This window comes from Vombatus ursinus, unplaced genomic scaffold (genome assembly GCF_900497805.2).
Source record: "Vombatus ursinus unplaced genomic scaffold, bare-nosed wombat genome assembly UNPS02014798.1, whole genome shotgun sequence".
Lineage (NCBI taxonomy): Eukaryota > Metazoa > Chordata > Mammalia > Diprotodontia > Vombatidae > Vombatus > Vombatus ursinus.
The window spans coordinates 7,402,764-7,417,151 of record NW_020954576.1 but is presented as its reverse complement, the minus strand read 5'-3'; the positions used below and the strand labels follow the sequence as shown (position 1 = coordinate 7,417,151).

At 36.3% G+C, this 14,388-nt stretch overlaps 1 protein-coding gene across 1 annotated transcript in view; it reads left to right on the top strand.

Moving 5' to 3' along the window:
- LOC114049980 (pecanex-like protein 2) overlaps nucleotides 1-14,388 on the top strand; it is a 369,169-nt gene that overhangs the window by 109,894 nt on the left and 244,887 nt on the right. Inside the window, exons 13-14 of the mRNA XM_027871475.1 lie at nucleotides 490-661; nucleotides 13,766-13,876. Of these exons, the coding sequence (XP_027727276.1) occupies nucleotides 490-661; nucleotides 13,766-13,876 (283 nt within the window). The remainder of the gene's footprint in view (nucleotides 1-489; nucleotides 662-13,765; nucleotides 13,877-14,388) is intronic.

Genomic DNA, 14,388 nt, shown 5'->3' with positions numbered 1-14,388 from the left:
AATAGCTGGTCATCATTGCTGCATTAGATCATACTCACTTTGTTTAGCTGTTTAATCTGTAGCAGCGTCTATCTCTATGAAATTTCAGGCATTTGAAACCTACAACTTTACAATTTCATATCTTATTAAGGGTGGAACCAAACTGAAAACACAGAGCAAATGATGACTTAAATTATTTTCACTCTTAAGATGAACAATAAAAAAAATCCATGTTTTATCACAGCGAAAGTGATGTTAGAGCTAGATTTTCTCCATGGAGGGTGATTAAATTTTCAGGACTGATTACCATGGGCTTGTTAAAGAGAAGCATAATATTATTGTTGAATTCCAGATTCATCAGAATACCAAGTGTATTCCACTATGTTTGGGGATGTTTCCTGCAACTTGCTTTATGTGTTTTCTGACTAGTTCACTCATTCTGTACACTTTGTTATGTCAACACAACAGACATCATATTTTCTCTTCAGAAATTTTGTATTTATTTTCTAGGGACACAACCAAATAATTACATACAGCAGACCCATCTACTTTTGTGTTCTTTGTGGACTTATTTTGCTTCTTGACATTGCGGCCAAGGCCAGGCATCCTCCCAGTTACACTGTGTATGGCTTGAGATTCTTCTCATCAGGGTCCCTTCAATCAGTGAGAGATCACTTAATAGGTAAGTTGTTTATGGCTTGTGGCAATGCAGAGAATGGACTTCCTTTTGAAGCTTTTGGTTGAAGAAATATTTTGAGAAACTGTCTGTAAAATTCCTCCCCCCCAATTTTCTGCTTTCCTTCTGATCTTGGCTACATTTGTTTTATTTGTACAAAACTTTTTAAATTTAATGTAATTGAAATTATTCATTTTACAACTAACTATCTCTTCTTTATCCATAAAATTTTCACCTATCCACCCATCCATAATATGTTCCATGTTCTTCTACTTTTCTTGTAATCTCTTTATATCTAGGTCATGTATCCATTTTGACCTTATCTTAGTAAACGCTGTAAGATATTGGTCTATGCCCACACTTATTTCTAGGTTTCCCAATAATTTTTACCCAGTAATGAATTCTTATCCCAAAATCTTAAGGCTTTACATTTGACAAATACAAGGTTATGTGTATTTGCTGCTGTAAATTGTATGTTTACTCTATTCCATTGATCCACCTTTCTTATTTCTTAGCCAATATCAGATGGTTTTGATAATTACTGCCTTATAATATAGTTTAAGATCTGGTACTACTAAACCTCCTTCCTTCACATTTTTTTTTCATTTTTATCCCTTGATATTCTTGAGTTTTTTGTTCTTCCAAATGAATGATAAATATTTGAAGGGAGGGAGGAATGTGAACTCACACCTTGTCTTGTATGTCACATAGATTCTTTCTTAATTCTTATATTTAAATGTTTGTTTATTGGCATGTCTGCCTTCTGTATCTCTAGTCATATGCAGTGGTCTCTAGCTTACAATAGACCAGTCACACTCAACTCCTGCAACTTGCCACTAGGGCTTAATTGCTTTGAGAGTGGTTGGTAAAAACTAAAACTAAAACTTGGAATTTTAAGAAGAATTTCTCACTGGTCACTCTTGAAGACTGACCCAGATAATCGTGGATGGGACATGCCACAATGAACCACATTTCACCATTTACTGAAATTTAAAATTCAGGGATGAGGCAAAAGGAGGGCATTGTGACTTATAGCTGTTTCTGAAACCCTCCTCCTCATGGGGCATCTCTCTGTATCTTATCAAATAAAATGTTGAAAAAGGACAAAAGAGCAGGTATGGGAGTAGATTTCCTGCCAGAACCATGGTAGCACAAATTCTAGAGAGATACAGGACTTGGGTGGGGGAGGCTGGTGCAGTAGAGGAGGAAGGTAGGACATACACTGGGGGCTTGGCTGCTGGTCATACTGCATTCTCCAGCCTTGTTGTTTGGAATGCTGCTGGGGTGTAGTGCATTATTATTATCCTTTATTCCCACACTTTCTTCCTCTCTCCTTTTAGCAGATGAGCTCTCTTGATCAGAGGTTGTTAGCACATCTTCCACTCATCCATTTTCACCTTAAAAAGGATGAGGTTTAGAGAAACTGAGTAGAGAGATAAATGAAAATAAAAATTTGAAAATCAGGTAATGATGCATTTGGCCAATTTGGCAACATTAACTAATGCCATACCTTATACAAAAAAGCCTTTTCATAGAATTCAAATCTCAGTCCTCTTCCCAGGGGGTACTGGACCTCCAGGTCATGCATCCAAGTCTTGTGAGTGACTTAGTACTTGACCTTGAACAATCCACGGTAGATAGAGCTTTGCCCTCATATGCCCCTAACCAATGAGCAGAAGTGTATAGGAGAACATATGTTTTTACTGTACCTGGTATCTGCAGAGCTAGAAGAAAAAGTAGGGGCAGAGAAAGAAACTCAGCAGTGACATTATTATGTTCTACTGTGACTGTAGCAGTATCCTGACCAGACAGATACTGGAACAATCCCCAAACAAACCACTTTGCATTTTAATTTTTTTGCATTACATGTATTATCTCCCCTGCTAGTTTGTAAATTATTTTGAGAGCAGGGACTATGTTGTATCTGTCACTGTAGTCCCTATGGTGCTTTGCACATGGTAGATGCGCAATATATTTTTATTGAATGATAAAATGTTGTCTGATTTGAATTTTCTAGAGCTTACCCCATATTAGAAAAGAGAAATGAAACCTCCTTCTTCCCTCATCCTAAATCACATTGGCCTTCTTTTCGTGGGACCAAGAATTCATATTTTTGTTATTGTGCTACATTATAGTTTCAGTTTTTGTAGACTTGCTTCGGCATCCTTTTAGACTAGAATCACCATTGATAATATTATTTTCGGGAGTATTTCTCTGGGTAGAAGTGTTCCAGATTACCAACAACCAGCATTTAAATGAACTTTTGGAACCGAACATTTTGGTGATTTAATCCTAACTAACTGACATTTGGTGAGGTGTGATAGAAAGAATACTAGCTTTGTAGTCAGGAGGCATATGTTCAAATCTTGACTTTGCTGCTGATTTAACTGTGTGACCTTGGGCAAGTCTCTTCTCTTCCAGATTGAAGTCCTGTGATCCAAGTCCTGTGCTCCTTTTGATATTTGTTTCCTTGTCTGAAAAATGAGAGGTTATGTCATATGATATATTCAGCTCTTGATTTTATAAATAATTTTGATGCTGTCTTTGGAGAACAGTTTCTTTAGGTAAATTGAATTTATAGCTAGTTCCTCTCCAAATAAATCCTCCCTTATTACTGTCATCTCCCTTCTAAAAAAAAGTTAAACAAATGCAACAACATGTTGGCATCAAAACTTACAGTAATATCAAAACTTAACAGTAACATGAACAATATAATTAAGCTTTGAGCTTTGAAATCCCAAACCTTAATGTATGTTATATAAGCTCAGGGTTGTTCTCTGAGAAGAAATCGTTGGTTCAGCGTTGACTACTGGCTTTTGGGACACATTCATTTTATTTCTCCTTAACTCAGTCTGTTAGGAAGAGAGAATAGCAAGGGGTATGATATGATGAGAGAGATAGTAAGGGATGAAGCATTCTTATTAGTAGTTTTCATTGGAAATTGTTTTTTTCACTCATTAAAATGTCTTGCTTTATTCTTGTCTGAATGTCAAAGTCAACAAGTTAAAATGGCAGTTAAAAAATCCAGCAAGCAGACCCAATGACTTCCAGGATAAAGAAAAATGACAGGGGTGTGGGTGTGGGGGGACAAAATAACAATGGCTATCAATGGAATAGAGGTGTTGAATATATTAACCGGGCTTACCTGGAAAAGGTTGTGGGAGAAAAATTCTGAACAGGAGAGAGAGGCAAGAGATGGACTGTATATTTTGAACATTATTTCAACTATGTTGGAAAAGACAAGTTAATCAGTTATCCAAATGTAGACTCTTTCCTTAGAAAAACAGATATTCATCTTGAGACTTGTGTTATGATCTGGGACCGAGATACTTAAGATATCAATCCTTTCTTGACCATTGATTCATTTCATCAGCAAGCTGATTAATTTGCCCCCATGGCAAGTTGTATTATAGAATACAATTCAGGAAGACTATTAAACTTAATTGTAAAATAATCATGCAAAAATTGAAACGTAAATTTGTATTGCTGTCTACCACAATCACAGGACACTCAGACCGTCCTTTAAATTTTGTGAAAGGCTTTTTTTGATTATTTTCCATTTAGTTTTCTTTCTAGTCTGTACATAGTTAACTTTTGTACTTATTATGTTTTTGGGGCTGCAGCTGTCCTGAATCTCATTCTATATTTGCTCATAAACTAAATTATTGTAGAAAATGGGAAATTGAGAGGCGTTTCCTTTTGAAACATTTTTATCTTTAGATTGGATGTATTCTAGTGAACTGTGGGAGCTTTCAAAGACATCTAAGGACTAGGACATAAGTCAAATATTCTGAGGGTCCATTCCCATGGCCATCCCTGGCAAGACTAAGAAATAGACAGGAAGGAAGGAAGTGTAAAATTGAGCAGGAGAGGAAAGAGAGCAGGAGAAAAAGAATGTATAAAACACATAATTTAAAAGATTTGCTTATAATAATAATAGCTAACATTTATAGAGCACTTTGAGGTTTGCAAAGTATTTTGTACATATTATTTCATTTGATAGTAGATAGATGAAAGGGAACACATGGTTTATTAAAAAGAATATAGGTCTAGATTTCAGAAGACCTGTAACCGATCTGCTATTACTAGCTGAGCAGTGTGACATTGGCCAAATCACTTAGTTCCTTTGGACCTCAATTTTCCCAAGCGTAAAATGATCTGGATGATCCCGAAGGTTCTTTATGGTATTGAAATCCTAGATGATTCCTGTGAGTATGAACAATAGTGGTCATGGTGGTGCTATCAGTTGCCTCACTTCAGCTCCTTGTGTCTCTGCTGATTTGTATTAGACATAAGCCAGATGGTGCATTATGTTTGAACCAAACTTGTTTTTTTTTCTGAGTTTGAATGAGCTGAGCTTAAGCTTGTTTATAACTCTGTTATTTTTATTGAATGTCTTAAAAGCTAAATGGAGTTTTGCTTAAGATCATATATGTCTCTGGCTTTCCTGATGGCATATGAATAGTTCACCCCTTGCCAGTGTCAAATTTCATATGTTTGGGACATACAATGGTCTTCTTGATTTTTATCAATTATAATTGCTGCTATTATTTTTTTTTATTTCTTGGCACTTCTGATTTTTAAAGGAGATGCCAGTATTTTCAGGCTACCACCAAGTGAAGAGCAAAAAATAGTGGAAGAGTGCATTGATTTTGTTGTTTTTAAGTCATGTCTAACTTTTCATGACCTCATTTGGGGTTTTCTTGGCAAAGATACTGGAGTAGTTTGCCATTTTCTTCTCCAGCTCATTTTACAGATGAGGAAACTGAGGCTAACAGGGTAAATGTGACTTACCCAGCATCACACAGCTAGTCAGTGTCTGAGGCTGAACTTTAACTCAAGAAGATGAATCTTCCTGATTCCAAGCCTAGCACACTATCCATTGAACCATCTAAGCTTCCCCTTCCATTGATTACCCTCATTCAAAAGTAATTGCCTTTGTTAGGTAAGAACCCTTCTTGATAACAATCAGTCAGAAAGAACCAGGTGTCAATGAGGCCAGGCAACCCCTTCTGAAATCCATCAAAAGCATTTCAATAGTTCAATTAAAAGTCTTTCCTGATGGGGTGAAGGATTTGGTTATATGCTGAGGAGCTCATATTAAAAAAAAAAAAGCAAGACCTATTTCAGAACCAGGGAGAAATTTCAAGGTTCTCAAAGCAGAGAGGAAGAAGTTGGGAGCAAGAAATCTGGGAGCTTACTTCATGATCTGAACTGGAAAGAATAAACAATAATAGCAATCAGGTAAAGGGAAAAAATGACTTATCTCTGGCAGAGAGCAAGGAGATTCAGAAGGGTCAATGGCCCTACAGTCATCTTGGAGTAAAAGACTGGGGCTAATGCCACCAGTCATACCCACCTTCTCAAGAACTGAAGCAAGTTCTGAGAAGAGGTGTTTTCTTTCCATTTCCCATTCTAGTACTTGCCTTTTAAGACACTGTAATATATTCTGCTGCCTCTTTTCCCAAATATTCTCAATAACTTGAATTTTGCTTCAACCACAAAGAGGTCAGGAATTAACTAGTGATAAATATAAATGTATATTAAGGCAGAATGCCAAACCTCTGCCTTAATGTTTAGAATTTTGTTAACGGGGGGCTTGAAGCAACTGTGGTTGTATGCCTAACTTTTTATTTAATATAAACTCCCTAAAGCAACAGAGAAGGGAACCTTGTGGACCCCAGGGGCCATTACACTGCTCCAGGCTTAAAATGAGTTAATTATGATTACAAGGTGTTAGAGTAAGAATCTGATTTAGAAATGTAAGGGTCCTTAGAGATTGTGTAATAAAACTATATGATTTTGTAGTTTCTTCTCTGAAGAAATTGTAGTCCAAAGAACTCAAATGGCATTCCCACAGTAGTAACTAGCAGAGGCAGGATTCAAACCCAGGCTCTGCTTCCAAATCTTATGTTCTTTCCCATGGTACTGCATAGTTTCTTCCTTAATGTAAACTATGCCTCCTAGAGGAAAACCAAAACTCATGCATGATTAATTCTTCCTTCTTTCTCACCCTGTCACACACAATCCAATCGCTGCCAAGACCTCTGTTATTCCCCACTTTGTGATCTCTCTTAGTCTATCCCATTCTCTCAACTCTCACTGAAGCCACCATTTTTTTCAGCACCTCATCTCTTTTCACCTTGATTCTCATAATAGTCCTCTAACTGGTCTCTTTCCCTCTAGTTTATTCCCACTCCCACCCTGTTACTGCCTAAGTCATATACCATGCTAAACATGCCACTGCTATCCTCAGAAACATCCAGTGATTCCCCTTTTGCCTAGTAAGCAAAAATCCCTCATCCTATCCTTTAAGGCTGCCTAAAATCTGTCTTCAACTTGCCTTTCCAGCCATATTTCATACTACTGAAAGACAAGGACTGTTTTTCCCTTTTGTCTTTGCATCCTTAACAGCTAGCAAAGTATGTGGCATTTAATGATGCTTTCAAATGCTTGCTGTTTGATTGATACTCCCATTCATATAGTCTGCTTTCTAAACAAAGTAGACTTCTCTGGCTTCTTTTCTTGTACTGTTTTCTCCCTTCTACTGTTCATCCTTCTTGCTTAGAATACTACCACCATCCCATTCAATTGTGATTTCTTGAAGAGCTTCCTTTTCTTTAAGATCCAATTCATGTCCTACCTCCTCTGTGAATTTCACTTACCTTCCCCAAGATGGAAGTGACATTTTCGTTCTCAGATTTCTCACAGTATTCCACCTTAGTTAGACCTCTTATTTTGACTTCTTGCTTTCCCTAATATCATAGGTTTTAGAGTTGGAAGGACCTTAGATATCAGCAAAACATTTTCCTTCCCCCAACTCCAACTCATTCTTTAAGTTCTTTGAGAGGAGGATCTGTAACAAATTGTGTATCACATCAGCACATAAGATAGTGCTTTGTATAGAGTAGACACTAAATGTGTACCCATTGGACAATTATATTTTACATTTTTGAAAATTCAGAGAAAAAGAGACTATTCACTGGTGTATGATAGTTCCTAGGATTGAGGTGGGGATAGGGAGGGAAGTAATTCTAGTGATGTGGAGCTGTCCATTAGAAGCTCATTTAAGGGGAGATGACAGGTAGCCCTAGACTCACAAACACCTAAAAATCAGTATAGCAAATAGTCAAAAACTAGTTTTTAAAGATTATATCCTAGTCCATCCCCTGATATTGAAAATTTCTGTTGTCTCAATAGAATTTAAGCCCCTTGAGGGCAGGTATTGTTTTATTTTGTGTTTGTGTTCCCCAGTGCCTAGCAAATGTTCCTGGCAGATAGTTATATTATTAATTATAAACAATATTTTAATAATAATAATTAGCTATTGCCCTTACTACTTTTAGCAGGGAAGGTTATTACTGACTGAATGTGTCAGAGACACCTTCATGTAAGAGGTAGCATTTGAGTTGGACTTCTGGGGGTGAATATGAGGAAGACAAGGAAGGGCACTCAAGCAAAGGGAACAATGTAAGCAAAGGCGTGGAGGTAGAAAAGCGCGGGACAAATAGCATCTCAGTTTGGCAGAACTTAGTGTGGGGAGGATTAGGGGACCCAGTGAATAGTGCTGGTCCTCGAGTGAGGAATATCTGAGTCCAAATCTTGCTTTAGAGGCAATGTAATCCCAGTCAAGTTACATAACTCTCTACCTCAGTTTCCTCATCTATAAAATGAGGATAATAGTAGAACCTACTTCCTATGGTTATTATGTGAATAGCACTTTGCACACCTTAAAGTGCTATATAAGTGCTTCTTCTTCTTCTTCTTCTTCTTCTTCTTCTTCTTCTTTGGCTGAAATGTGAGAAGAATAATATTCAGAATATAATAAATGAGATTTTAACAGATTCTACCTCATCATACCATATCAAACTATTGTGTTTAGTGACTGATGCCACACTATAGAAAGAGTGTCTATAGATAACCAGCAAAACATTCAGAGGAGGGTGATCAAGAGCACATCTTGCAACATGTATTATCGCTCATCATCTCCTTCTGCTCTGGACACCAGTATACCCTCAATTTAAAGGACTACCATGAGGAAAAGGAATCAGATTTAATTCTGATTTAACCCCAGAACAAAAAAAAATACTTGGAAAATTGGATAGAAGTTGCTGATTTAGGTTCAGTGGGGGGGAAATATCTAATAATGAGTGCTAGTCAAAAAAGGAATGTAATTTATCTAGAGGTAATGGAATCCGCTTCTTGTGAAATTTTCAAACTCTGATTGACCACTTTTGGAGATTTTTGGTTAGGAGAGACAGCATGGTATAGTGGATATTGATCTGGTCCTGGAGTCAGGAGCATCAGGGTTCAAGTCTCACTTCTATTGTCTGTGTAACTATGGGCAAATATTTTAGCCTCTCAGTGGCCCAAGGCAACTCTAAGAGAACTGTATAAGTTTCAGAGTAGGTGCTGATCTGTATTGGAAAAGACTTTCCTCATTGGGAGCTTTCCATACCAGTAAAATTGCAGGTCTGGAACAAAAATAAATTAAAATAAGATTAAATAAAATAGTAATTAAGGAAGTAAATAAAATAGGTGAGATTAGATGGACTCTAAGATACCATTCAACTTAGTTGTTTTGTTAGTAGTTTGCAATAAAATTGGAAAGGTAAAGTGACATCAGATTGTGAAAGTTTTGAATACTAGGCAAGAGATGCTGAACTTTTCTCAGTTGAAAATAGAGTATCTTTTTTTTAAATTATTTACTAGGGGGAGGAGGAAGGGGGAAAAGAACAAAATAAAAAGTGTACAGCAGAGAGCAAAAGAAAACCTACAAGGAAGCAAAGAAAAGGTGGACAGCTCTCAACAACACGCATAGTATTTAATATATAGGCTTTCTTGAAATGAGAATTTATTGCTATATATTTTGAATCCCCTTTATGTTCTGCTGTACACATGACACATTTTTTCTGTTCTTATTTTATATTTAAGTTTTAATATATATAAGTTTATCATGTTATTTTTCTTTTCTTATTATATATTTAAGTTTTAATAAAAAATTAAAACATTTATTTATTTTATTCTGAACTTTAAAAACTTCCATAACATAAGAATAGAAAAAAATTGATGGTACATGAAACTGCAAATCTATTATGTACAACTTGATATTTTTAAAAATATATAATAATCATGTAACTTTCTTTTTTTTTCTTCCCTCTGACAATTGAGAAGAGCAATGACGACTAGCTCTTTATGTAAGGAAAATTAGTCTGACAGAGGTATGAAGAATGTATTTATTGGATAAGAGAGAGAATGGAGGTAGGAAGGTTTATTAGGAGGCCACCCCAGTAGTCTAGCAAGGTGTTAGTGGAGTGAGTCCTTTACGAAGGTGATGGTAGTGAGAATAGAAAGGAAGGTAAGGATGCAAGGAATATTGTGAGGGAGTTAACAAGATTCAATAATTGAGTGAACGTGAGAGTTTTTAAAAAGGGTGAAATGTAGTACCAAAATTTTGAACATGGGAGACTGTTAATAATGGTGCCAGCAACAAAAATCCTAATATCAGAATGAGAGGTTTGCTTTTAGTGATCAACCATTCATTTTGGAATGTTGAACTTGAGATCCTCTGGGTAATTGTAGTTGTCTGAATGGAGTTCAGAAGAGTGAGTCAGGCATCTGAATAGAGGCATATTTGAAACCCTGGGAGTGAATGATAATGACCAAAGACAATATGTAGTATGAAAAGAGAAGAGGGAGCAAGAACTAGATACAGGATGGGGAACCTGCTGCCTCATGATCACATGTGGCCTTCTAGGTCCTTGGGTGTGGCCTTTTGAGTCTAAGTTTTACAGAACAAATCCTTTTATTAAGGGAATCTGTTCTGTGAAGTTTGGATTCAGCCAAAGGGCCCCACTTGAGGACCTGGAGGGCCACATGTGGCCTCGAGGCTGCAGGTTCCCCTGCCCTGATAGAAGATAGAAGCATCAATCTAAAAGTATTAATGAAAGACTGAAAAGTCAATAAAAAAGGCAAAGAAAGAGGGGATAAAGAGGTAAAGTCAGTAGAATCTAGCATTTCACCACATGGGATAGGGCTTGATGCTATGGAATCAAATGATGTTTTTGAAATTACTTTATAACCCTTATTTCAAAAGAGGCTCTAAATTGTATTACTATAATTTTAAGGGACAAAAGGAATGGACTGTTTAGAATTTGGCATTTGGGGTTAGCAGTTTTTTGAGAAACAGAGAAGACTTTCTGCCTATGGAAAAGGCAGAGAGAAAGAGGATTAAGGGGGGAAAAAAACCTTTTTTTTTTCTTAACAGAGCTATCAATTTATTTATAAAGAAGCATTATAAAGAGCTTTTGTGGTAAGTATATTGGGAGAAACTGTTAAGAGTGATGGGTTAATAAAAGCTGAAAAAACCTGTTTTCTTGTCATGATGAGAGAGAAGCTGGGGAGGACAGAGAGAAAGAAGATAGAGGGGTCATCTTTTATTATGAAACTATTTTAACTTTTACCTTACGAAGAGGATTTTTGAGATCAGACTTTGATATCATAGTTGAACTGAATGGAAAAACTGTATTTCCAGAATTGAAGTATTCTGCATTTATAGTAATGTTTTAAGGGAGTTGTGACCTTTCTCACAGCTAAAATATAAATAATGATCTATGTATTTCATTATCAAATTCATTACTAATACATTTTACATATAATAACTTTAATTTTCATTTAATTTGGGGAGATTGGGTTTATGTGGATTTTATAGTTATAGAGATACATAGATTTTATAGCTCTAGATAAAGATATGGATATAAGCAACTATCTGGAGGAAGGAAGGTTTCTCCAATTCATTTAAAAATAATATTTTCTAACCTTGGGTGGGAGCTCTATACCTTGTTGATTAATTAAGAAAGATGTTGAAATTTTAGTAATTATTGAAGGAATATCCAAATATATTCATGGATTACTCTAGAACTTGGAATGATAAAAAATGTGGGAATAAATCAAGTAGCAGACTGAGGGGCATGAGCAATTCTATGTAGTCCCATTACAGATATGTGTGTGGAAGGAATGGAGAGCCTATTCTTAACACTGTTAAAAATTTAACCATAATTACTTATTCTTTGTATCTGTCTCCCTTGCTATTCAAGTTTGTCAGTTTTGTGTTGTTGTTGTTGTTGTTGTTGTTGTTGTTTTCTTCCTGGACCTCTTTGCTTTATGAACAGCTCAGGAGTTAGACAAGGAGATAATTGTCAGATAGGACAGACTGGAGAAATACACACGGCATATCTAATTACATTGGATGAAATTAGTTTGGTTATTACTTTTGTATAATTTTAGTCCTGCACAGTGTTTAAGTCTCAAACCTGTAAGTATGGTAACATGATATTTTTCACACTTAACAAAGAAACAAATCAAGTTACCAATGTTTCCTTTATAAATGCTGCTTGAAAAGAAATGGGAGCTCTACCAGAAGTTTCTTCATTTATAGTAATTATTAGGGAAAATGAAGATGGGGAAGAAGTGAGAGAAAATTGCAGACCTGCTCAGTGGTATACTAACAAATATATGTTTGTTTCCAGGGAATCTTGCCAACAACAGCAGGGACTTTTTTCATTTTTTACTTTTGAAAAAAAGTACAAAATAATGCCTGTAATTTCAAGTACAATTTTCCAATAGCCCTACTAACATAATAACAGTCTGATTGCTTTTCTTTCACCACAACTGCAACCTGACAGATGTGCTACAGTCTCCATTTGCCATTCATTTCACCTCTACACATTAAAAATAAAGACAGTAGATTTGATCCTTTTAGATGTTCCCCAGAAGGTCTAGCTGCTGTGCTACCAGTTTACAGATTGGATTGTTATCATAGTGTGTCATTAAATTCTATTTCCTCACATCTGGCAAGATCATTTTTCCCCCTATGGAGATGGTTTGTTACTGTGTTTGATACTCATTTTCAGTCTTCTGATTCCATTCTTTGTTGTGTCCAAGTTCTTCTTCCTTCATTTATGGTGGCCTCCCTGTCTGATGAACCAGACTACTTCTCCACCTATGTTTGTCTGAGCCATTATCTTCAGTATCCAGCTGTCCCTAATACAAACTTGTCCTTGCCAAAAACTTCCTTGCTTTCATGGGGTTATGGATGTAGAGACAGAAGGAATCTTATATGTTAGCTAGTTTATGTCTTTTGTTTTATAGATAGGAAGCTGAGACCCAGAGAGGTTAATTGCCAAGTCAAGGGCCACACAGGTAGGAAATGGTAGTATTCCCATTTTAGAGATGAGGAAATTGAGGGCCAGAAAGATTAACTGACTTGCTGATGGATGGCCATATAGATATCAAGTGCCAGAGCCCAGTCAGAGCTTATTTACATGATATGTAACAACATAAAATGGTATGTGACCAAGAAAAAATACTTTCCTGCCCCAGGCCAAAGGACCCTTGTTGTATTTATTATTGCTCTGCTTAATTCAATAAGCATTCCCTGTGAGAAATGAATTGGGACAGTTCCTTAGCATTTGCTGTAGTGGGATTTAACCTAGATCTATTTTCAGCCAGTGCATAGGGGTATGAAAAAGTAAAAGTAAGGCACCACTCCCACAATTTCATTGCAGAAAATAAGCATGATTTCCCAGCATTCAAAAGTGACTCTGGACCCTTCCCATCTACCCCCAACTTCCACAATAGCTTTGGTGTATAGAGAATGCTGACATATCTCAATAGAATGGACAATTGGGGTCCAACTGAGATTTTTATCAATTACTTGTATTCAGGATTTCTGGTAGCAAATGGAAATCTATCTATTCTAAGCAATGCTGCTGCACTCACAGAGATAGACCTAAGTATATATCCTTTCAAAGAGGTACAATAATCACTGTTGTGGAACCCACTTAAACAGAACCAGCAAATGAGTGGTGATAGTGATAGAGAATTGGCCGTGCAATTTCCAGGAGAAATGCCTTGGAATTCTTTCTTTCCAAAGGTTCTGTTGATAAAACATTGCCATTTAATATGCTGAAATTTTAGTTTGTCTTTCCTTATAATATGTAAAGTTGCTCAATGCCTGGCACATATTAGGTGCTTAATAAATGTTTATTGATGGATTGGTTGATTGAAATGCATCATAATGTTTTTCTTCTGTTCTGTTTCATCTTTCAGTATTCTTGTACTGCTTTCCTGCCATTTCTCTTCTTGGCCTCTTCCCTCAGATCAACACTTTCTGCATTTATCTCTTAGAACAAATTGACATGCTGATTTTTGGTGGTTCTGGTAAGTCATATAGTTTCTTTTTCTGTTAAGAGGAGAACCTGAGGTTCATGAGAAGAAAATAAACCCTAAAACAGAGAGTGAGAGATTAAGATACTTAGTTTTACTTAGTGGCTTCCCCCAAAAAATTTTGTTTGTTTGTTTACCTAGATCAAGGGTTCTTAACCTGAGTCAATAAACATGCACACACATACATACACACATACATACAGATGTGTGTATCTCTGTGTATGTATATGTTGTAATCAAAATGTATATATGTAACTGTATTTCAATGTAATTGGTTTTCTTTGTAATCCTATGTTTTTATTTTATGCATTTAAAAGCATTATTCTGAGAAGGGGGTCTGTAAATTTCACCAGACTGTCAAAGGGGTCCAGGAGACAAAAAAGGTGAAAAACCCCTGCTTTTCATGAACTAATTCAAAGTGAGTCATTCACTTTGACCCCAGGACACCACCAGAGAATAAGTGAAGTGCAGACCTGTGCAAGCTTTGAAAGATCATTGCTATATTG